Source organism: Carassius gibelio, chromosome A7 (genome assembly GCF_023724105.1).
Source record: "Carassius gibelio isolate Cgi1373 ecotype wild population from Czech Republic chromosome A7, carGib1.2-hapl.c, whole genome shotgun sequence".
In the NCBI taxonomy this organism is placed as follows: Eukaryota; Metazoa; Chordata; class Actinopteri; order Cypriniformes; family Cyprinidae; genus Carassius; species Carassius gibelio.
Window position 1 is genome coordinate 5,823,651 of NC_068377.1, and position 25,654 is coordinate 5,849,304.

The 25,654-nt window shown below is 39.5% G+C and overlaps 1 protein-coding gene and 1 long non-coding RNA gene across 2 annotated transcripts; both read left to right on the plus strand.

Moving 5' to 3' along the window:
* Positions 1–10,477: 10,477 nt before the first annotated feature.
* On the plus strand, positions 10,478–13,417 carry LOC128016280 (uncharacterized). Its single transcript, XR_008184121.1, has 4 exons — positions 10,478–10,779; positions 11,153–11,317; positions 11,821–11,900; positions 12,628–13,417. It is a non-coding gene; the product is annotated as an uncharacterized LOC128016280 (long non-coding RNA).
* Positions 13,418–14,026: 609 nt separating this feature from the next.
* LOC128016498 (zinc finger protein 143) lies at positions 14,027–25,604 on the plus strand. The gene is made up of 17 exons (XM_052601031.1): positions 14,027–14,557; positions 15,810–15,862; positions 16,790–16,892; positions 17,350–17,436; positions 18,381–18,464; positions 18,575–18,703; positions 18,815–19,008; positions 19,092–19,163; positions 19,248–19,361; positions 19,471–19,546; positions 21,424–21,549; positions 21,768–21,947; positions 22,161–22,388; positions 22,463–22,572; positions 23,626–23,757; positions 24,211–24,321; positions 25,324–25,604. The coding sequence occupies exons 3-17, from the start codon at positions 16,796–16,798 to the stop codon at positions 25,405–25,407; spliced, it is 1,824 nt and encodes a 607-aa protein (XP_052456991.1). The 5' UTR covers positions 14,027–14,557; positions 15,810–15,862; positions 16,790–16,795; the 3' UTR covers positions 25,408–25,604.
* Positions 25,605–25,654: the final 50 nt, after the last annotated feature.

The following is a 25,654-nucleotide window of genomic DNA, read 5'->3' on the forward strand; positions in this document are numbered from 1 at the left end:
GGAGGAAAATAGAAAAAACAAAAAACAAATGAAAACAAAAACATTGGTAAATGGAGGACATTAGGTGATGCCCACCCGGGCGGAACAGAGGGCCATCACCCCCATGTGGTCAAAGCAGAAGCCCCCCCAGGACGGAGCGGAAGGCCACCACCTCCACGTGGTCGCGGCCGAAGTCCCCCAGGGCAGAGCGGATGACCACCACGTCCTCTTGGTCACCGCCGGAGTCCCCCAGGGCGGAGCGGATGACCACCACGTCCTCTTGGTCACCGCCGGAGTCCCCCAGGGCGGAGCGGATGACCACCACGTCCTCATGGTCACCGTCGGAGTCCCCCAGGGCGAAGTGGTCTCGGGCACTGCATCGGGAACGGCCTCCGGCACCGCATCGGGAAAGGTTTCGGGCCCCGCCTCGGTCTCCGGAACCGCAACGGACACCGCCTCGGCTTCGGGCCCCGCCTCGGCCTCCGGAAAAGCATCGGACACCGCCTCGGCCTTGGGCACCGCCTCGGCCTCCGGAACAGCATCGGGCACCGCCTCGGGCACCGCCTCGGGCACCGCCTCGGGCACCGCCTCGGCATCGGCCTCTGGAACGGCCTCGGGCACAGCATCGGCCTCGGGAACAGCATCGGGCTCCGCCTCGGCATCGGGCACCGCCTCGGCCTCTGGAACGGCATCGGGCACCGCGTCGGCCTCTGGAACGGCATCGGGCACCGCGTCGGCATCGGGCACCGCCTCGGGCACCGCGTCGGCATCGGGCACCGCCTCGGCATCGGCCTCTGGAACAGCCTCGGGCACCGCCTCGGGAACAGCATCGGCCTCTGGAACAGCATCGGGCTCCGCCTCGGCATCGGGCACCGCATCGGCCTCTGGAACGGCATCGGGCACCGCATCGGCCTCTGGAACAGCATCGGGCACCGCCTCGGCATCGGGCACCGCATCGGCCTCTGGAACAGCATCGGGCACCGCCTCGGCATCGGGCACCGCCTCGGGAACTGCATCGGCATCGGGAACAGCCTCGGGCACCGCCTCGGGAACTGCATCGGCATCGGCCTCTGGAACAGCATCGGGCTCCGCCTCGGCATCGGGCACCGCATCAGCATCGGGCACCGCCTCGGGAACAGCATCGGGCTCCGCCTCGGCATCGGGCACCGCGTCGGCCTCTGGAACGGCATCGGGCACCGCCTCGGCATCGGGCACCGCCTCGGCATCGGGCACCGCCTCGGGAACAGCATCGGCCTCGGGAACAGCATCGGCCTCGACCTCTGGAACAGCATCGGGCTCCGCCTCGGCATCGGGCACCGCCTCGGCCTCTGGAACAGCATCGGGCACCGCGTCGGCCTCTGGAACGGCATCGGGCACCGCCTCGGCATCGGGCACCGCCTCGGCATCGGCCTCTGGAACAGCCTCGGGCACCACCTCGGGCACCGCCTCGGGAACAGCATCGGCCTCTGGAACAGCATCGGGCTCCGCCTCGGCATCGGGCACCGCATCGGCCTCTGGAACAGCATCGGGCACCGCCTCGGCATCGGGCACCGCCTCGGCATCGGGCACCGCCTCGGCATCGGGCACCGCCTCGGGAACTGCATCGGGAACAGCCTCGGGAACTGCATCGGGAACAGCATCGGCCTCTGGAACAGCATCGGGCACCGCCTCGGGAACAGCATCGGCCTCGGGAACAGCATCGGCCTCGGGAACAGCATCGGCCTCGGCATCGGGCACCGCCTCGGCATCGGGTACCGCCTCGGGAACTGCATCGGCAACCGCCTCGGGAACTGCATCGGCATCGGGAACAGCATCGGGCTCCGCCTCGGCATCGGGCACCGCCTCGGCATCGGGCACCGCCTCGGCATCGGGCACCGCCTCGGCATCGGGCACCGCCTCGGCATCTGGAACAGCCTCGGGAACTGCATCAGGAACAGCATCGGGAACAGCATCGGGCTCCGCCTCGGCATCGGGCACCGCATCGGCATCGGGCACCGCCTCGGGAACAGCATCGGGCTCCGCCTCGGCATCGGGCACCGCCTCGGCATCGGGCACCGCCTCGGCATCGGGCACCACCTCGGGCACCGCCTCGGGAACAGCATCGGTATCGGCCTCTGGAACAGCATCGGGCTCCGCCTCGGGAACTGCATCGGGCTCCGCCTCGGGAACAGCCTCGGCCTCTGGGACTTTCTCCAGGCCTTGAGGGACGGTCGACGCCTGTCTCCTCCTCCTCCGTCCTCCACGATGGCGAGTCGGCGGCACCTTGTCTGGAGACTCAGGCGTTGAGTCGTCCATCTTAAGCTGTGGCTCTGGGCTGGCGACAATCCTGTGCTGTGGTGTTAGGCTGGCGGCCATCTTGTGCTGTGGCGCTGGGCTGGCGGCCATCTTGTGCTGTGGCGCTGGGCTGGCGGCCATCTTGTGCTGTGGCGCTGGGCTGGCGGCCATCTTGTGCTGTGGCGCTGGGCAGGTGGCAGTCTTGTCTGGAACTTCTGGTGTGGTTGTTGCATCCCACTGAGCACGATGGTGCAGGTATTTGGTAAACCCCCAAAAGTCCAGGATCTCTAACCCCTTCATCTCCCATTGAGGTAAAGGATCATCCAGGCAATTATTAAACAAATCTTTAAGTGCTGCATCATTGTAACCTAACCCGACTGCCAAAGTCCAAAACAATTGCGCCAGGCCACCCACCTCGCTTCCCTTTTGATGAAGGGTGGTTAAGTTCCGGAATCTCCTCCTCCGTTCCTCCATGGTGGCTGGGGAACAGATTCGAAATCTCACACCGCTGGATCTAGGCAGGATGGAGTCCTTCTGTCACGGTTGGGTTAAGGGAAAAACACAAGGAAAGGGTAAGATCCAATAGCAGGTAAGGTTTATTGCACAAACAGGTTAAATACAAAATAAAACTGTCTTGAGAGACAAACCAAACAAAAAGGGAACCGGATGAAACGGGGAACTCGGAAGAACGAGAAGGTAGAGGAAGTCTGGGGGAACGAGAGCATGAGACACATAGGGTAAGGACTCCATAAAGACGACAGAGAAAGACAGCTCTATATAGGGAGACTAATGACTAAGGATAGTCAACACCTGTGCGATTTAATTGGAGTGCAATTACTGTGACGACATGACCAGACAAGCGGAATTAAAGTGCCTATGGTGAAGTGCCTAAGGAGAAGTGCGCTCACTAGGGGACACCCAGGAAACAGAGACTGATAGCGTGACAATGAGTTTGTGGTGTTTAATTTTATTATTATTATTATTATTATTATTATTATTATTATTTGACTGAAATATTTATTAAAACTTTATCAAAAATCAGTTGAATTTTGATTCAGACCACAATCAGATTTTTGATCCAGAACATGTTATTTCTCTTTAAACCAAGCAGACATCTTTTGTCTCCTCTCAGTGATCAGGTGTATGACTCCCATCATAGTACACCACCAGCACTCAGCGTCAATGTGATTGAGAACCATCTGCACATTGGTGCTGGTGAAGAAAATGAGAAGCCAATGAGAGTTTTGAGAAGCTGCTCTCCCTGAAATCCATTTAATGGAGCAGGTGCTTAGACCAGGCGACGATATATGAGAGAAAAGTAGAAGGTAAACCAAATAACAATTTGAGATTGTGTGAATGTTCACAGTTTACTAGAGCTCTGCACATCAAAAAAAAAAAAAAAAAAAAAAAAACTAGATGAGTATCCATTAATAGAAATCAAATTCATGAATTAGGGGAGTTTTTTCTGTTCCCAAAGATGAAGAGTCCTTAATTGCCACATGTTATCTACAATCTTCATGATATGAGTGTTCAATATTAAGTTATTATATGTTTAGAAGATCCTTTAGTTTGTTATTCCCCTCTTTAGATCATTTTTTTCTGAAGTCCATTGCCTGGTCTGTAGAGGAATCTGTTTCCAGTGATCTCGAAGAACTTCCTCCTAAAGATGAGCAGGTTCAAAACTCTCCAGCACCAGTCCACCACAGTCCAGTCAGTCCAGAATCAGCTCACAATGACAGAGTGGATTTGACCACTGAGGGTGAGTTTACTGCCCCAAACATTACACAAACTACTGTTTGATATTTTATAGATTTTGTGGTATGAATTACGCATCACACTTGTAGGACTTCTAGTGACAAGTTAAACTGATGTCCTGTATACCATATTTGCTTTGGATGCAGCAAATAATTTTTTTTTTTTTTACTGAGAAAACTGTAGAAGTTTATGCTTAGACATCAGACAAAATCTATTTTCTTTAGGCACAACAGACTACTGCCTGTCTGAATACTACATTGACCACAAGTACCAAGGGAAACCAAATAATATATGGTCTTTTTGAGTTCTTCTGTTCACGTTGGTGTGAGGACATTACCCAGAGCCCAGAGACATAGAGATAATTGATCACAGCGTCTGGTCTAAGCCTGACTTGTCAAGCGGTAAGATACAGTTCATCACAACTAAGCAGACAAAGTGTAATTGAAATCATAAAAAACAAGGAGGTGAAAGTAACACCTGGGCAAAGTGGCTTTATAAAAGATTGATAATACTGAAAATGTAACTGATTTTCTAATTGTGCAGTATAGAATAGTCAAATGATTGTTGTGAATAAAAAAATAAATAAATTATTTGGCGACTAGCTCATCACCCGGACGCTGCATTTAGTCATTATCTGCTGTCAGGCCTAAAAGATGGTTTTAAACACAGCTTAGAATGCTCGCTCTCCTAAAACATCACATATAATAATCTTCAATCCACCTTCATAGAACCTGGAGTAGGGTGAGCACCTGCTAATAGGCCCAAGGGGGGACAAGGGGTATGTTTCTGAGGGACAATGTGGGACACTGCCTTGCGCCGTCTACCCCATGGGCAGACTCACTGATAGTGGTTTACCCATTTCTAGCACATACCACCTTACATGATATATTAATAATGCCATATTCCCCTAAACATGTGTAATTGCTGATGTACTGTATGCTTATGACAGAATCGACAATCCTGACCTGGAGTTGTAAACAAACTGATCAAAAAAGAAGTTGAGTCAGGCTTCATGATCAGCCCATTTGCCAATGCTCCATTTAAATGTAAGTTTTGTATTGGAGTGGCTACAAAAAAAAATAATCGGGTAAAAAAACGCCTAATAATCGACCTGTCAGCCCCTCACAATTCCCCATTCCCAAGCATTAACAGCTTGAACTCTTTATGATTTTTCGCTTAAATACCACGACACAGATCAGGCTATCGACATAATCAAAATTGCAGGTCGGGGTGCTTGGCTTGCAAAAATGTACTCTACATCTTCTTTCAAAGTAATGCTCATGCAGCCCATCCATCCAGATTCATGGCACCTATTTGGAGTTCGCTGGCTCGGGAAATATTATTTTGCTTTGCGTTTAACTTTTGGATTTAAAAGCAGCCCTAAAATTTTCAACATGCTATCAGAAGCCGGCCGCTGGATTTTGGCGAACAACTACACTATTCCCCAACTCATTCACCTGCTAGAAGATTTTTTAATAATCTCACCTCCCAATGCCATCCCAGCCTTTCACATCCTCACAGTCCAAAACGTTTTTTCTGAGCTAGGAATTCCTATCACAGAGGAAGAAACCATGGGCCCTGCAACATCCATTAAGTTCCTAGGAATTAATTTGGATTCAGACTAATTCCAAGCATCCCTGCCCAAAAAGAAAATTGACCGAATAATTCTCGTCTCTTCTACTCTCATTAAAAAAAAAAATTGTTCAAAATGCAAACTCCTATCCCTGCTTGGACATTTAAACTTCGCAATGTGCATTATTCTGCACTTTGTGCATCTCCCTTTATATTGCATCTCTTCTCACTCGCGTCCTCCATTCAATCGCTAGAGGACCTCATTTCCATAACTCAAGCATGTAGCTATGAACTCAGGCTAAGGTTAACATTTCTAAACCAGTGGAACGGCCTATCCTTTTTCTATAACAACTTTGTTTTTTCCTGACCGATATCCCACTGTATACAGGCGCCGCCCCCTCCATTGGCTACCAGCCAATAAGTACTGCTCGACACTTTGTTTATCCTAGCATTTTTTGGTTTTCTCAGATGCTCGGAACTTGCCATCACTTCTAAATTCGACCCAAAAATCCATCACACCATCTCAAACTTATCAGTATTAGATGTTGAAACAATTTCATATTTGATTAAACAAAGACCGAACAAACCAAAAAAAGTTTATTTCATCTACATTTTTAACCTCTCATCGCCAATCCAACCATACCAGTCAATTCTGGCATATTCGCAATGGAGAAGCTCTCAGGCTAAATCTCCTCTGGAACCCCTATTCATAGACGAATCCAAAAAACCTGTGGCACGTTTTTGATTCCAGAAACACCTCAAATCTGTTCTCCAATAGTCAGGCATTCCAGTAAAGAATTTTTCAAGTCACTCATTCCATATTGGGGCAGCAACTTCGCCAGCCCCAAAAGGCCTCTCCCAACAGCAGATCCAAGGCCTTGGGAGATGGTCCTCAGATGCTTTCCATAGCTATATCAGGACCAACCGATTCCACATTAAAAAAAGCTCACCAAACCCTTATTGAATGAAAAAACAGCTGGACATGAAAACACGCTGGAGAGAGGTAAGCAGGATAATCGTTCTTAGAGTTAGCAGGTAGCTATTGACCTAGTTGCGAACAAGACCAGACGGTGACTGAGTGTGTGTCTGTGTGTGTGTGTGTTTTGTAGGAGTGGTTTATTGCAGGTGGATGAGGAGCAGGTGGGAGTGATTAGTATTCTGGTGAGGGCGTGCGTTGTGATTGGTTGGTGTTGGAGCCTGGCGTGTCTGTTACAGTGAGTGTTATGACAATGCTAATATTAGAACATTCAAATAGGAAAATATAACCAAGTGAAATTCACATATTCACTAAGAGGCTGTAATAATTGACCAATTTAATCTTTTAGTAATGAAGCAGAGGAAGGGGAACACAATCAGTACTCGGGCGAGGGCTCCCTCTGCTGGCGTGGCGTTACACTTTTGTGAGGATCCACAGCTTTTAAAAAAAATTATTAATAACAATTTAGTGACATTTTAAAATGATAAATGGCAATATATAATGTCATATTTTTGAGCTAGAGGATTTCTTGTAATATTCTGTGATTATTCAACTCCTATTCAACATTGCTGTTTTAGTTCCCTTATTTGTATGTTAGTTATGTTAAAGCATAACAAAGCCTTTGGAATATTTATAACAAAACCTAAACTGTTACTGATATTTATCCCATGTATATGCTAAAGTTGAATATGACCTAATCAGAAACAAATATGGCCAAGTCCAGAGCTCTTTCAAAAGCTATAGAAAAGGAGTTATTTTATTATTTTCAAAGACACTTAAAGTCATGAGATACAGTTGGCAGCTTTATTCATATGTTTAAAGGAGTCATATCATGTGATTTCAGTTTTTCCTTTCTCTTTGGAGTTTAACAAGCTCTTGGTGCATAAAGAAAATCTGTAAAGTTCAAAAGAGATATTCTTTATCAAAGTTAAGAGTCAACCACACCCCCCTAAAACGGCTCGTTCTAACACAATCCCAACATCTCTATGTCACTATGTAGGAAGATTTGCATAATGCTGCCCAGATGTTTACGCAGAGAAAGAAGACATACCTTTTATTCTCATTGTAGTATTGTTGTTGCCGTGCCATGTTGTATAGACACTGTGCGTTTGGTTGTGAAAGCAAAACTACTTTGTTTGGCCTTTCAAAAGATAATGCTATATGATTCGTCATGCCTGGAGCTCATCCGTGCTGGTTGCTGAGGAAATACATCAACTTTGCACTGTGGATCACTGGATTGGCTTTCACCGTGGACAAAGCGGAGACCCGTTGGGGTCGTCACATGTGGTTGCCGTAAGCCCAGTGGATGATCCTTGGCACGCCATCCTCAAGCCGGCCTCTGCTTATTCTAGGCCACGGCTCACTCAAGGCCGCGGTGTGTGATGCTGTTTCACTGAGAAAGCGAAATTACTCGGTTTGGCCTTTCAAAAGAGGGCACAACTAGAATTCATGTATACATCACGTTTATAGTGGGATATAATGTTATTGTCTTGTCGCTCCGGCTGGACAGGGCATCACAATATGTTAAGGGGCATAACATTTCGTCACATGCTTGATATATTCAGCCAATCAAAAACGCTCTGGATAGCTGGCCAATCACAGCACACCTCACTTTTCAGACCGTGTAAAAATCAACGCATCTCAGAAGGTGGGGAGAAAAAAATTATGCACAGTATGTGGAAAATAATGTTTTTTTTTTTTTTACCTTAAACAGCATAAACACATTTTATTGCACCAAATACACAAAATAATGTTCTTATTAGCACCATCATATGTCCTCTTCAAAATAGGTTTTAATAGAAAACCATTGAGGGTATTCAAAATAAAGCACAACGTCATCAAGGGGAATAAATCTTTGCTCAGAGCAATGAAGAAAAATCCTAATTTCACTGGCAAAGACTTGCAAAATGACCTAATGAACAAAAAAAAAAAAAAAACATTTCAAATGCAGAGTGTAAGAAGAACAATAGAAAAGAATAGCCTTCATGTTGGTGCATCTTGTCGAATCTTGACCAAGAAGAACATCAAAGGCTGATTTAAACATGCTATGATTTATTTGGATAGACCTGTGGAGTTCTGGAAGAATGTTTTATGGAGCTTGTTTTATCGAATGTTTTATGGACCCACAGATCCGCAGTATGTCTGGTCCAAAAATGCAAGGCTAATGAGTAGAAGAGCACCACGGTCCAGCATGGAGGTGGACCTGTCTTGTTATGGGGCTATTTTCTGTGGCAAGAAGTGGAAATCTTGACTTTATGAAGACATCATGAATTATTTAAAGTAGGCAGCATGCTATTTTGGCAAAGACTCTGATGCCTTTAGAAATTAAACTTGATGATCAGTGGACTTTCCAGCAGGACAATCATCACAAAGTGATTGGCCTGTGTTCAGCCTGCAGATATAAATCTCACTGAAAATATTTGGTGGGATTTGAAGAAAGCAGTGGCAACATGAAAACCAAAGATTATCAGTGCGTGTACTTAAATGCAACATTTCACTGGAAAATAAAAACAATTCTATACAAAATTTGATTCATTTTTTACATGAATGTTTTGAGCTATTTTTATTTTTTTCATTAGTACATTGGTACATATATTGCTGTGTTGTTAAAAAGAGATGCTTAATGATACAAATGAAATTTAGTCAATGACAGTATTTTCATATTAAAATTTTTACCATTAAAAATTAAAATGGAAAATATAAAAATGCATTTATAAAATGAATAAAAACACAGGAAGTTGCCCAATACTTTCCTTCAGGTTTGCAGATAAATTCATAAATAATAACGATGGTCAGCAAAAGGCTTTAAATTTATTTATTTATTTAATTATACACTCTTAAAAAAAGGGGTTCCTCAAGGTTCTATATTGAACCCTTGGGTTCCGTACTTGGCCAATAGAACCTTTTACCAAAAAAATGGTTCTATGTAGAACCCTTGCATGCAAAGAACCCTTTTTTTATTAAAATGGTTCTATTATTCATGTTTTATGACTGAAGTGTAAACTAAAGATTACACTATAATTATCCTTACTCAACACATTCACAAAGCATTTTGAGTCAAGACCCATGAGAATGACTGCTGTAGTCAAAAAGATTAATATCTACTCAATGTATGATTTGAGCTGTACATTAGCATGACAATTATATTACTTTACATTATAGTTTACCTTTTTGACGAATCAATTTGTGAAGAAAAACAAACTAACCAGGAGTTTTCTTTATTTTGTTTACCATATTGTGATGGTTTTAATCTACCTAAGGGAACATTAAAAAACAAATAATCATAAAAAGACCCTTCCCCTGTGGCATATATGCGTTGCGTCATCCTTGAATTCCTATTGGTGGATGGGCGAAGATGAATCGCGAGAGGAGTCGAGGCAAGTGACAGTTAATTTTTCAAACTGAGGAGTCCGCCATTTCTGCTCGTTCATACCCTAAGGTAAGTTAAGTTTTTACATTTTTGAAATGATTTTACCGAAATATTTTGTATTACAGTTAATATTTATATTTGTTAGAATAGCCCTTGTGTTAAACACTGATACTAGAAGCAAATTTTACCTCAAAAACACTGGCGTGAAGCACTGAAGGGCTTCGTCAGCCATCGGTTCTAGCCCTGTTAAATTAATTTTGCTCCGGTTTTTAATTTAATTAAGATACAGTCTTCCTTTATTTCCTTGTTAATGTTAATGGAATTGTTAACTACAGTAAGATAGCTGTGTTATAAGGAGACGAGCTTCGAGTCAGAAGCGTGAATTTTAACTTTGGCCCGCAAGATACTTTCGTGCCGTTTTTTAACTCCAACCCAGACCAAACGAGGATCTTGATTAGCTTTTTCAGGTGTGTTTTATCAGGGTTGGAGCTAAACTCAGCAGAAAAGTGGACACTGCTACAGTTCAAAACTTCCGGCCGGTCTGTCGCTATTAAAACTGTGCAAAGACACAGTTGCAGTGCAGCGGTTTTTTTATGTTTACTGTGACGCATGCGCTGGATTAAAGTGATGATAGCACAAGGTTACATTTTAGTAATCAAATATTTTAAAGCCAAAAATGTTACGTGTGTGTTTAACGTTAGGTGTGTTTAAGGCATAGTTGGTTTACGAAGTGTTATTTATGCTTTGTTTTTTTTTAATCCCCAGATAACCATGGTTGATAAATGGTCAGTAGATGACACGTGCCACTGGCTTGAAACTATAGACCTCATTGATGCAAAAGAAAGTTTCAGAGGTAACGTTACAGATGAAAATTTATAAATGTTCATTTTGTGATGTTGTGAAGTTTCAGCTCACAAAGTTTCTAACTCACCTGCAAGTGCAACATAACCACCAAGCAGATTTTAGATTTACCTGTGACATTGAGGGATGTTTTAGAAGAAATAAAACTGTTGCAAGTTACAGAAACCATATCTATCGAAAGCACAGACAAGTTTTGCATCATCCCCTATTTGAAAAGGCTACTTTATTTGAAGAGAACAATGAAAGTGAGGAGGAGGTTCCTGAAGATGATCTGCTAGAGAACAACTAAAATTATTTGCTTGGAATTGATTTAAAAACTGTGTTATTGGGACTGAGACAGCATGTACTGTTGTTTTGTATTTAAGATTCTGCATGAAATGACAATGAGGTTTGGAACCGACTTGGTGAAGAACATGGAAACATCTCTGAATGAAATGGCCCCAAACATCATCAGGAGTGCAAAAGAAGGAAGTCAAAAAAAAAAAAAAACTACGTCAATCTCATTGGACTAGCAGAGGAAACCACAGAAGGTAACTACACCATATATCTTTCCCCATCTAACCTATCTGTTCCATGCCCAGTGTAAAGTTGCATTGTTTGCATTGTCAATGTAAAGGTTGTAGCTCCTATAAATTGTATAAGTGAAAACATGTATTAAAATAATGCAAATATTAAAGGAACAGTTAACCCCCAAATAAAAATCGTCATCCTTTACTCACCTCTTGTCATTTCAAATCTTTATGGCTTTCTTCTTCAGAACACTGTAGAAGATATTTTGAAGAAGGATGGTAACCAAACAACGACGGTGCCCATTGGTTTGGTGTCTATATAATAGAAGTGAATGAGGACCAGCATTGTTCGGTCACCAACATTCTTCAAAATCATTTTTTTGTGTGTCATGCTGAAGAAAGAAAGCTATATAGGTTTAAAATAACAAGAGTGAGTGAATGATGACAGAATGTTCATTTTTGGGTAAACTATCCCTTTAATTGATTTCTGTACCTAATATACAATAATTTGTATCTGTTTGTAGGTCTCGTTAGGAATGCTGCACTCATTTTATTGCCAGCACTATTTAAAGAAAACGCCAGCTTCCTCTACTGTGTAGATAGTGTAAGTATAGTCTTCTGTAGTTTCATTAATATTTGATGCACTTGACTTGAATTAAAGGAACTGTTCATGCAAATATAAAAATATTAGTCAGTTTACTCACCCTTATGCCAAATTTGTAACAATTAAAAAAAAATTACATTTACCCTATAATTTACTCACTCTCTTCCTTAGTCATAAACTTTGTACTGTTTGCACTGCTTTGTAATGTCATTGAATGGCACCCCAATTTAAATCATAAAATAAATCTGTACAACTCCAGGGGTTAATACTTGTCTTCTAAAGCAAAATGGTACAGTATGTACAAATGGTACGTTAGTGAGATTACATTTGCCAAGATAGGTTGCTATAATTAGACTATGTATAGATAAGGGAATAACATCCAATGGGGTGGCACTTTACATCGATAATTATGAGTCTTGTTGGTTCTTGCGTGTCACGTTTTTAGCTGTCATATCTGTGTTGTGTCATGAACTATTCATTTAAAAGAACGAAAGAACCGATGAGATTCAAAGTAATCAAAGTGGAACTGACGTGGTAATGTTGACATTCAAACACATTACAAAGCTTTTTATTATTAAATATATCTCAGATTGTGTTAAACTGGAGAAACAGTCATATACATTGGTTGTTTTTTTGGTAAGTAAATTATGGGGTAATTTTTAAGTCTATTTGATGACTTCTGTTAATTGGTGAAAAGCACTCAAAAGGTGAAATGTTTGTTTTATAGGAACCCAAAGGTGCTACACCAACCATAGTGTTTAACGGCTCTCCTGATCCCCTCAAGGCTGAAAGTGTCAGCATTATAATGGACAATGTGAACATCATAAGAGAGGCAGACATTGACATGACACAGGCTGTGGAATGCCTATTTGCAGTCTATTTTCTCTTCAATGTGCAGTACCCGGTTGACATTAAGCACACAATGACTTTTATTTAAAAATATATGCTTAACCTTAGACAACAGCACGGCAAAAGAACACCAATGCATGTACTGAAAATGTATAGTCAACTTGTGTAAATTGTAGAGCTATTTAATAGTTGTTTTAACTGTTCATGTATTGATTTTTATCTGCACTGTTAAATATAAAAAATGATTTGTTTTTCCTAATTTCAGAGATATATGTAAAAGTGAAGTACTGTATATGTACGTAAACAAGCTTATGTATGTTTATTGCAAAGTGAAAATGCTTAAATGAAATAATTCAAACTAAATGGTTAAATGTAATTAAACATCTTAAATATGAAATTTGCTGTCTAATACAGAGTATACAGAGGTGTAATTTTAAATGACACTAAATTTTTTGTATAAACAGTTGAATAAATTTAAACATTTTAAATTTTCTGGATTGTTTATATTTTCTTATTCAATAATAATTTTAACTTGTTTAATAATAAAGAACTCTTAAATGGTTCTATATAGAACCATCTAACTTGGATTCAAAGAACCATTTGGGGTTCTTTTTATGGAACCCATTAAAGTGGTTCTATATAGAACCATTTTGGAGTTCCATATATGAAGCGGGTGATAGAACCATTTTTGGTTCTAAATAGAACCATTTCTTTTAAGAGTGTAAGTAACTGTTTGACTGGTATTATTGTGCCACCTCCTGTGTTTTTATTCATTTTATAAATCATGTTTTATATGTTCCATTTTAATTTTAATGGGCTAACATAAAAAAAAAAGAATTGTTGGAAATATTCTTTTTATTTTGTTTTTACACTGAAAATTTTATCTTTTATACAAGAATTCACAGACAGTTTTGCGACAGGTAGGATTCAGCGTAAGACATTCTGCATTTCTTTTGGTGTTTATTACTCCTGAACAGCAGGGGGAAGAATAGACCTCTTCATAGGAAATCTAACATTAAAACCAGAGAAGAAAAATGCCGATTCAAAACCAAGGGGCAAGGAACTCGACCGGAAGTTGAAGTCGGGTGGGGGCTGCCATGTTTTAGCAGAACTTCACTTGCGTTAGCATTCCCATTGACTCCCATTCATTTTGGCGTCACTTTGACAGCGAATAACTTTACATCTGAGGCGTTTAAAGATTCTGTTTGTCCATTATTTATTTCTAAAGATACACGACAATGTATAAAGGGCTCCATTACCTTCTATGTTACATTATGGCCCCATATAAACAGTTTTTGTAAAAAATAGGCTAACGATTGCGTCATAACCACTCGGCTCTCTGTCGCATTACCGTACAGACAGGTGGAGAAGCTCGCAGGCAATTAACTTAATATGGCGTACTGGCGTTACATTTTAAAATACTATACAAAATAATTAATCAGAATACTTACTCCTGCTCACTCAGGCCAAAGAACTCCCCGCTCAAGCTCGCCGTCTCTGCAAGATTAACGATGGCAGTTTGCACGCACAGCTACTAGAAGATTTACATCTGTCAGACAGGTTGCTGACGTCGTCAAGCTTCGTTTGAGTCTGCGCGTCAGAAACGGAAGTGCTAAAAAACGCTAAAACTGGGCTTCATTTGTCTCAATTGAGTTCCAATGGGGTCGCTGTGTCCATTTCTTTTACTGTCTATGTTCAAAACACACCACAGGTTTATTTGGCGATGTAAGGGACCTTCATATAGCCTGCGGAAATATATATTATATATGTCATTTGATCAGTTGCACTGTTTCTGGCTCTTCAGAGAGGTGAGTGTTTTAAATATTTAACAAATCTCCTTCCTATAACTGTTATAGATCAGACTGTTTTCACTACATGGACTGGAGAAACTAAAACTCTGTTTGAATTTGATGGACAAAAGCTTTCTTGAGATTAGAAAGTAAAACTTCACGTCGGATTAAGTGTATTTTGTGATCCTTTTAACGGTCATATGAATCTTTATAAAGCCTATAACAGCTTTGATAATGTGGACCATGACATTTTAAATAGGCTTAAATGGGTAGCACTATCAGAGAATGCTATTTTAGGGTTCATTGCTTATGTAGAGTTGGAAGGTGTTCAGTTCAGTCAAATCCATTGGAGGTTGTTAAGGGAGTTCCACAAGGATCTGTGTTGGGGTCGTTATTATTCAGTAGACATTATATATATATATATATATATACATATATATATATATATATATATATATAGGATAATGTAAGGTTCCATTTTTATGCAGATGACACTATCATTTATTGCTCACCCCCCTCTAATCAACAATCTGTGGCTTATTTACAGTCTGCTTTAGATATTATATATATATCCCAGATAGATTATTTGCTTTGAAGCGTGTTTTAAATGTAAAATAAATAAAAATATATTTTCAAATTCTAAAACTACTTTGGACTTCTCAGGGGAGCCAAATTACTACAATGTCAGAGTACGCATATTTGGGTATTATTATTAGCATCCTACATTTTGGTACATATATGAAGTATTCATATAAAGAATGAAAAAATAAAGAAAAGTTAGAATCTGAGTTGTGTTTTTCATTCAATGTGAGGAAGAACTGAGTGTCCGCTACTTTTTTGCTGGTTCTCGATTATATGGATGTAGTTTATCAGCATGCCCCCTCTTACCTTCTCACCTCCTTGGCTTGGATGCTTTGTACCATGGTACTCTAAGATTTGTGAACAGAAGAGTTGCATGGCCACCTTTGAGTTTTCGGAGAAAAGTGCATTGGTATCTTTTAATAAATAAAGCCATACTTAGTAATTTTCTATTTTATCTTTGTTTTATTCAAACTTCATCTGACAATTACTCATTACGTTCTCAATCAAATTATAGTCTTTGTGTGCTCCTTGTCAGAACTGAGCTTGGTAAAAACTTTTTTTTTAACATATGCAGCCAATTCAGATTGGAATCTTTTCCAAAAGAGTGTCTTAGGACTATTTTAAGTTTTACTACATCATGGTTTTTGCATTGTATGTTTTTAACTATGTTGTTTATTTGTATATGCAGACTTGGCTGCCTGTCTTGGTCAGGACAATCCTGTAAAATACATTTCAATCACAGTGAGTCTTTTTTTCCTTCATTAAAGCCTATTGTATCATATTTGATACATGAATTAAAAAAAAAAATTGCTGAAAAAAAAAACAATCTTCTACATGCTTTCTTATGTTTGATTGATCCTTCATACTTTTTTAGTAAGAAAAAGGCCTTCGAGTATCATTTTAAATCTTTCCAACTTCAGGTCATGGTTCATGTGTCTCTTTGCTGTAAAATCTTTAGATATTCGATAAAGTGAACATTATTTAACAATTGAACATTTGAACAATTGAACATTTTTTATTATTAATATTTTAAGTTGAACAATTAATGGACTGTATTAATTTAGGTTTACTTTATCCTTTTTTAAAAAAATAAATCATTAGGCTTTTGAGGACTGTTTTTAGGTTGTTGATTTGTTAATTTCTCTCTCCTCATCTTATCACTTTGGATTATATGTTAACAATTAAAACTACAGACCTTTGATCATAAAACTAAGAATTTAAATATCCTTATCTTTCTAAGACATTATTAGGAGATATATGGGTCATATTTACATGCATTTAATGTAAGTAGACTCTTTGGTCATATAAATAAAATCGGCACTAATTTACATATTTTTGCTCAGTTTGGGCCTCGAATAGAAATGTGTGTCTTTTCCATATTCTATATCATACTTTATTAGCCATAAAAGCCTTATGTATTAAACATATTACAAAACATAAAACACATTTGGAGTTTGAGAGTTTCTGTTAGATTTTGCTTAACTGTTCCATTTAAAAAAAAAAATCAGACAATTTTTTTCTGAAATATATTAATTTTTTTTGTGGACAAATCTGATGGAATGGAATACAGAAATATTTTATAACCATGTTCCATCAACATTATATGTACATTCTGAGACCACAGTTCCGTCATTTTTATTGCATCATGGAGTTATGTTGTGTTCCTAGGTTATAATGCTGCTGGCTCAGATAAATCAGTCCGCAGATTTCCAGCACGAGGGAGATGCTCAGGAAGTCACTCTCTGTTTAAGCGAGACCGTGGGGATTGCAGGTCAGAGCTGGACACTTTCTAAACAGTTTCATTTCAAAGCTGTCATTTAATCAAAGGGAAGAATGTGCATACACTGCCATTCAAAAGTTTGAGGTCAGTAAGATATATTTTTTAAAGAAATTAATACTTTTATTCAGAAAGGATGCATTAAATTGACAGTGTGACAGTATTCACTTTTACATTAACTTTATATATATTTAATTATAATTAATAATAAATTCTTCTTGAGCACCAAATAAGAATATTAGAATGATTTCTGAACGACCATGCGAAAGTGAAGACTGATTCAAATTCAGCTTTGCCATCACAGGAGTAAATTACAGTATAACATATATTCAAATAGAAAAGAGATATTTGGAACTATAATAATTTTGGGGTATTATTACTGTATTTTTATCAAGTAAACGCAGACATGTGAATGGTAGTGTATGCTGATCTATGGCTCTCTCTGATTCAGATGGTGATCAGAGCATGGACGCCGTCAGTCTGCAGGCTGTGACTTTAGCAGATGGCTCCACTGCATATATACCTCACAACACTCAAGGTGTGTCTGTTACTACAGTCTGAACACAAACATGCTCAGCTGAGACACTTTAGAGACTCAGCATCACCTTCTAAAGGAAATAAATAAACTTATTGAATAGCAAATTTGTTGGTTATCTTATTCATATTCATATTTGAGCTTTCTGGAATTTCTGTCAAACATTTTCATTGACAATAACAGTGATGTGTTCTCTAGGATCCTAACCCATCAACTAGTTTAGGTCCAGGATCTCAGAATGTATTGTTTAATAGTTACATTTTTGTATTTATTAATTTAATATATTTAACGAAGCCTGGTTCCACCATGTAATAATAATTAAAATAAAAAAGGTAAATGCGACTTTGTATCTCTCAGTTCAGATTTCCTTCAGATTTGTGAGTTCGAAACTTGCAATCCGGAGAACAAAAGTCAGAACTGCGAGATATAAACTTGCAATTGTATGAAAAACATCAGAATTGTGAAAAAAGCTTTTTATGAAAAAAGCTTTTTATGCTGGAAACAAAAAAAAAGTGAGATGTAAACTCAGAAAATTTCTTTTTTTCTTTTTTTTGTATCATTCAGTTGTTTATTTATTTGTTTATTTATTTGTTTTATGTTGCAAGAAACTAATTGAACTATGATCCCAGAATTGTGGGATTCTGGGTAAAATAATTTTTAATAAATGTTTATATATATATATATTTAATTCTATTAATGGGCTTTCATATCTATTAGCCAAACATAACAAGACAGCTTAGATACTTAGAACATTTATTGAAAATTATAATAAAGCATCTACAATCTTTAACTCCTGTTATTCTTTATTGATTAAAAAAAAAGAATCAGATCAAAGTTGCATGTGTTTTTGTTTCTCCATTAAATAATACAATGGAATTATTTTCTTGAACTGGGTTGATATGGTATTATGAATGAGGAATTAACTGAGAGCTGGTTGTTTTCTCCAGACAGCAATATAGTAGAAGGACAGGTGATCCAGTTAGAAGATGGGTCTTCTGCTTATGTGCAACACATCGATCTTCAAAAAGCAGGTATTTTTACACTTTATGTAGCAAATCTAGCGTGATCTACTTTTTTAGATTTTTAATTATGAACAGGCTTATGATGTTGATTTTTTTAAATTGTTTTATATTCACACCAGATGAGTCTAATAACTGGGCTGGCTCATCTGTGTGTGATGTTGTTGATAATGAGAGCTTAAGACTGGAGGACGCTCAGACGGTGCAGTTAGAGGATGGATCTACTGCTTACATCCACCACACTGGGAAAGGTTTTTCCTTTCTTCTGTTTTCAGTATGCAGCATGATATTACATGGGATTTGGACGAACATGTTTCTTGATTGGTTTATGGCCTGTCTTTTTATCAATATTGCATTGGCAGATACATATGAACCCAGTACCCTGCAGGCGGTGCAGTTAGAGGATGGCTCCACCGCTTACATTCATCACGCTGTTCAGGTGTCACAACCAAACACCATTCTGGCCATCCAGACGAATGGCACGGTAGCAGATATACACACAGAAGCAGCCATTGACCAAGAAACAATCAATGCTTTGGAGCAGTACACAACCAAGGTACAGCCAACATGACTAGGGCCAGTGCAAAGATATTCACAATATATTTGTAAAGTGTAGTTATAATTATTAATTTCCCCCAGATTGAAGAAATCGACTCTTACGCCGACTCTGAGCTGATCACCAGTGATCCTCACGGTGTTATGGAGATGCAGGTGAGAATATCAATCCCATGCAGCATATAAATGCCATTAGCCAAACTCAGAGTTGCTCAAAATGTTTATCCTCCCTCTCTCTAGATCGTTCTTCAGGGTCAAGGAATTCGCAGTAATGCGCAGCAGCCGGGAGAGAAATGTTTTCGGTGTAATTATGACGGATGTGGAAAGCTTTACACCACTGCAAATCATCTTAAGGTTATTTTGGCTTGTACATTTGTGCTTGTTAATAAAAGCATGATGGCATTACGAATGCAATGCGTTATGTTTACTGTGAGATGTTCACGTTTTGTTTTGTTTTCTTCAGGTACATGAAAGAGCACACACTGGTGACAAGCGGTACTGTTGTGACTTACCCGGCTGTGGCAAAAAGTTTGCAACAGGTAACAAAAACACTTGCATTGCATTGATTTAAAGTGACAGTACAGACATTTCTAATGTTACAAAAGATTTTTATTTCAAGGACATGCTGTTCTTTTGAAATTTCCTGGAAAAAATTTTATCACAGTTTCCACAAAAATATAAACTGTTTTCAACATAAATAATAATAAATGTTTCTTGAGCAGCAAATCAGTATTAGAAGGATTTTTTTTAGAATTGTGTGACACCGAAGACTGCTGAAAATCCAGCTTTGCCATCACAGAAATAAATTACATTTTGAAATGTATTACAATAGAAACCAGTTGTAATAATTTAATGTACTGTACAGTATTGTTCAAAATAATAGCAGTACAATGTGACTAACCAGAATAATCAAGGTTTTTCGTATATTTTTTTATTGCTACGTGGCAAACAAGTTACCAGTAGGTTCAGTAGATGATATGCACGCTCTTAAGGCTGTGCAATTGGGCAATTAGTTGAAAGCGGTGTGTTCAAAAAAATAGCAGTGTGGCATTCAATCACTGAGGTCATCAATTTTGTGAAGAAACAGGTGTGAATCAGGTGGCCCCTATTTAAGGATGAAGCCAACACTTGTTGAACATGCATTTGAAAGCTGAGGAAAATGGGTCGTTCAAGACATTGTTCAGAAGAACAGCGTACTTTGATTAAAAAGTTGATTAGAGAGGGGAAAACCTATAAAGAGGTGCAAAAAATGATAGGCTGTTCAGCTAAAATGATCTCCAATGCCTTAAAATGGAGAGCAAAACCAGAGAGACGTGGAAGAAAACGGAAGACAACCATCAAAATGGATAGAAGAATAACCAGAATGGCAAAGGCTCAGCCCTCTGTTAAAAAAAAGGCATGTGCAGAAGAGGTTACAATTTGCCAAAGAACACATCAACTGGCCTAAAGAGAAATGGAGGAACATTTTGTGGACTGATGAGAGTAAAATTGTTCTTTTTGGGTCCAAGGGCCACAGGCAGTTTGTGAGACGACCCCCAAACTCTGAATTCAAGCCACAGTACACAGTGAAGACAGTGAAGCATGGAGGTGCAAGCATCATGATATGGGCATGTTTCTCCTACTATGGTGTTGGGCCTATTTATCGCATACCAGGGATCATGGATCAGTTTGCATATGTTAAAATACTTGAAGAGGTCATGTTGCCCTATGCTGAAGAGGACATGCCCTTGAAATGGTTGTTTCAACAAGACAATGACCCAAAACACACTAGTAAACGGGCAAAGTCTTGGTTCCAAACCAACAAAATTAATGTTATGGAGTGGCCAGCCCAATCTCCAGACCTTAATCCAATTGAGAACTTGTGGGGTGATATCAAAAATGCTGTTTCTGAAGCAAAACCAAGAAATGTGAATGAATTGTTGAATGTTGTTAAAGAATCATGGAGTGGAATAACAGCTGAGAGGTGCCACAAGTTGGTTGACTCCATGCCACACAGATGTCAAGCAGTTTTAAAAAACTGTGGTCATACAACTAAATATTAGTTTAGTGATTCACAGGATTGCTAAATCCCAGGAAAAAAAAAATGTTTGTACAAAATAGTTTTGAGTTTGTACAGTCAAAGGTAGACACTGCTATTTTTTTGAACACACCCCTTTCAACTAATTGCCCAATTGCACAGCTTTAAGAGCGTGCATATCATGAATGCTGGGTCTTGTTTGTTTTCTGACAATCTACTGAACCTACTGGTAACTTGTTTGCCACGTAGCAATAAAAAATATACTAAAAACCTTGATTATTCTGGTTAGTCACATTGTACTGCTATTATTTTGAACAATACTGTATTTGTGATCAAATAAATGCATTACATTTCGAATGGTAGTGTATTTCTGATATATCTGCTTTCATTTTCTTCTAGGTTACGGTTTGAAAAGTCACATCAGGACACACACTGGAGAAAAGCCTTACCGCTGTCAGGAGATGGACTGTAAGAAATCTTTCAAGACCTCAGGGGACCTTCAAAAGCACACTAGAATTCACACGGGTACATTTCTTCAAATTGATTAAAATCCTCCACCTATTTCTTGAACAATCATGCAAATATGAATCCCACAGTACTGTGTTAATCATGGTTTTGAAAAGTAAACAAAAGCTGCATGCATAAGAATCTGAAAAGCTTTTCATTTGAAACTGCCCTATTACTGATATACTGTACGTCAGAGGATTCCTAGCACTGCTATGTTGGTCCTCTGTTCTTTTAAGGAGAGAAACCATTTCTATGTCCATTCCCGGGCTGTGGACGATCCTTCACTACCTCAAACATCTGCAAGGTGCACGTTCGCACGCACACGGGAGAGAAACCGTATCACTGTCCAGAGCCAGGCTGCAATCGGGCGTTTGCCAGCGCAACTAATTACAAGAACCACATACGAATCCATACAGGTGTGCTGCTCTTTAGCCTTAAAGGGATAGTTCACCCAGAAGCTACAGTTGTTTACAATTAAACTCCTATGGATTTGAAAAGATGTGGGGAAGTCAGTAATGACTGAATATCTATTTTGGCTGAACTATTTATTCCTAATTCTTTCATTATAATTTTTTTTATGTGTAACCCTGAATGTGAAATATCTAAACTAGCGTCTTTATTGCATGCAGGAGAGAGGCCGTATGTTTGCACAGTTCCCGGTTGTGACAAGCGATTCACGGAGTACTCCAGTCTATACAAACATAATGTAGTACACACTCACTGCAAACCATACAAGTGCAACCACTGTGGGAAGACGTACAAGCAGATTTCCACACTGGTCGTTCACAAACGTACTGCACACAATGACTCGGAGCCTATAGAGGAGGAGTCAGAGGGCTATTTTGAACCCCCTTCAGGTTGGTTTTGAAAAATAGCTACATCATAGATACAAGATTAGGTTTTGGTGATAATTTATGTGTTTTGTATTCAGAGGCTATAGATGACCCCTCCCTGACTGTAAGCCCTGTGAAATGTGAAGACATCTCTGATGTCACGGAACAACAGCATGTGACGCTCATCACGCAAGATGACGCATCACAGGTTTGTATCAGGGTTATTATACACTGAAGAAAATCAAATCAAATACAAATCTGAAATTTCAAGTACATTTCACAATTACTAAGAAATAAGATTGAGAAGTAACACATTGAATAAAACGAGGAATTTTGAAGTAGAAAGACTAAAATAGAATTTTCCAATAAACGTTGTTTTATTTTATTTATTTATTTATACAATGTAGTATTTTCTTGTAAAACATGTTCCAGTTGTCTTTGCTTTTGTTACACAGTGTAGTAATTAAAACTAAAAGCATAAAAAAACATTAAAATATATGTTAACTGAAATGGAATAAAATAAGTGACCCTGGAGCACAAAACCAGTCTTAAGTCGCTGGGATATATTTGTAGCAGTAGCCAAAGAAACATTTTAGGGGTCAAAATTATCAATTTTTCTTTTATGCCCACAATTATTAGGATATTAAGTAAAGATCATGTTCCATGAAGATATTTAGTAAATTTCCTACCATAAATATATCAAAACGTATATTTTGAGTAGTAATATGCATTGCTAAGAATTCATTTGGACAACTTTAAAAGCAATTTTCTCAGTATTTACGTTTTTTTGTACCCTGAGATTCCAGATTTTCAAATAGTTGCATCTCGGCCAAATATTGGCCACACATCAACGGAAAGCTTATTTATTCAGCTTTCAGATGATGTATAAATCTCAATTTAGAGATTTTTGTGGTCCAGGGTCTAATATATATATTTTCCCCCCAGCTATTTGAATCATAAAAAAACACATATATATATATGTATGTGTGTATATAAATTTAATGAACATTTAAGTGAGAGCAGAATAAATAAAATAAAAACTAATTCAAAATTTGAACAAGAGCATTGTTAGATGTGAATTTACAATTGCATGTGCATTTATTAAAAGGTTTTATAAATATGCTTCAAGGGTTTGACAGACTCATCAGACCAAGCTCTATGCTTTAAGTTTATATATGTGCTGCCATAGACTTCTACAGCAAGTCTGGAAGCTTATCATAATAGTCGTGCTGAATGGGAAGTTCTGTGATTTCTGACACAGGCTATTGGAAATGTAATCACAATGTTAACACAAGATGGCAGTGTGATCACCATCCCACCCGCTGAGTCTCTGCTGTCGTCCACGGGGGCTCATTCAGTGACCGTGGTCTCAGAGGACGGGACTGAAGGACAGGTGTGTAGGCTGAATTTGAGAGCCAGACAAGTGTGTATTTATGTTTATGTTTGACTGTAGCGTCACCGTCACTGATTTTCTGAAAACTCTTTCAGCCATTATTTAAAAAACATTTTCTCTCAGCCTCTGTCAGACGACTTCTGTTGTCTTATTAAGCCTTTCGTGAGCAACTGCCTTTTTCAAGTCAAGTAAAAGCTTAGAAGAATAAAAAGGGCTTATGTCATAGAATAAAACATGAAAATATTGTGAGATTTTACTGAGCACAGATAACCTTATTTCAGGCATTTAACCACAAACATTCAGTAAAATCTGTTGACGTCAGGATGATGGAAATGGAAGTTGTAAAATGCTAGCACTTTTCTGGGTTTTGGCCTCCTAAAAAAAAAAAATCATACATCAGTCTATAAACTGGTTATGAACTGCATTTATGTTTTTTTCTTCTGTTTTCTCCAGATGACTTCTATGATGCCAGAATTTTCATCTTCCAGGAGCACACAGGATGAGTTATCAGGGCATCGGATTACACTTCTGGCTACTTCTAATGGCACACAGATTGCTTTTCAGGTATTGTTCACTTCACACCGAATGTGTTTTTTAGGTCTGAAAATGCGAGGCGCATCACACTGCTATTTTTTTTTTATGTTGTGACTTTAAATTCATGGCAGCTTTCGTTAGCCATGACCGACATGTTAAACAACCAATCACAGTTCATTTTGTTCATCGTGCCGTTTCAGGGAGTGGAAATGTCACCACAAAAACAGATTGGTTTGTAAAACTTTTTTGGAAATCTAGGGTTTAATTGATCCTGTTAAGCGCTTGTCGTCACAGTTGTAAACACTACGGTATTCTTCTTTCGTGAAGGGTTTTGGCATCACAGCATCTTTGTTTCCAGGCGGAATGTTAAAGAACGCGACACACACGGCTTCCGGAAATCCTGTTAAATTCAACCAATCCGATGACGACTTCGAAACTCCTGAAGTGTTTCCCCTTTCGTTTCTCCTCCATCATTGTAGTTTCCGGCCTTTCTAAGTAACGGTTACTTTCAGCACCAAAATGGAAGGCCCGCCTCTCCATTCATTCGATTGGACAATGAAAAAAAAAAGCTTTTGCACTAATAGTTGCTTTTTTTCCAACTTTTGCACGCTCAAATTTGTTATTTCAAATGTATACGTGTGGGAGGCGTGCTCATAATGGAACTGACACGTCCACATCCACGCCGTATCGAAATAAAAATATTTCAACACACCGTTGGTCTTGTGACAAGAACCTTGCTTAGTTCTCACCCAAGCTCTTTCTATGTTGTTGTAGATGGTTAGACCTTTATACTGCCTTAGATGTCTTAAAATCGTTGTCAGGAGGTACCTTTTGTGTGCAAAGTCATTGTCTGATGCGACAGCCAACAACTGATGGGTTACACTCAACAACTTTCAAAATCATAAAATATTTTTTCAATATCTGAGCAAATGTTATGCAGTTTATTCTAGGCTTTAGTCACTCATTGACCTTTACCTGTCCAGCTGGGTGTATGTGTATAGTATTGAACAGGTGTTGTGTTTTCTCTTGCAGCTCAATGAACAGACTTCACTGGAGGAGGCTCTGAGAATAGCTTCATCATTACAGGGAAGTGAAACAACACAAATGAGCAATTAACTTCCTTCGGCCGTCACATGGGAATCAGTTTGCAGTGTGACTAGTGACTACTGTACATGAACAAATGATGAACTTTTACCCTTTCGCCACAGTTGTACAGAAATCAAGCTGTGCACTATGATAGCATTTCTAACGGATTTTGTCAGATATCTGTTTGCATTTTTTTTTTTAATAAAAAGAGATGAGAGGGATGTTAAGTGTGTTGTGATGATTTCCCAGTGTTTTCGCTTGCCTTGAAGCACAAGAA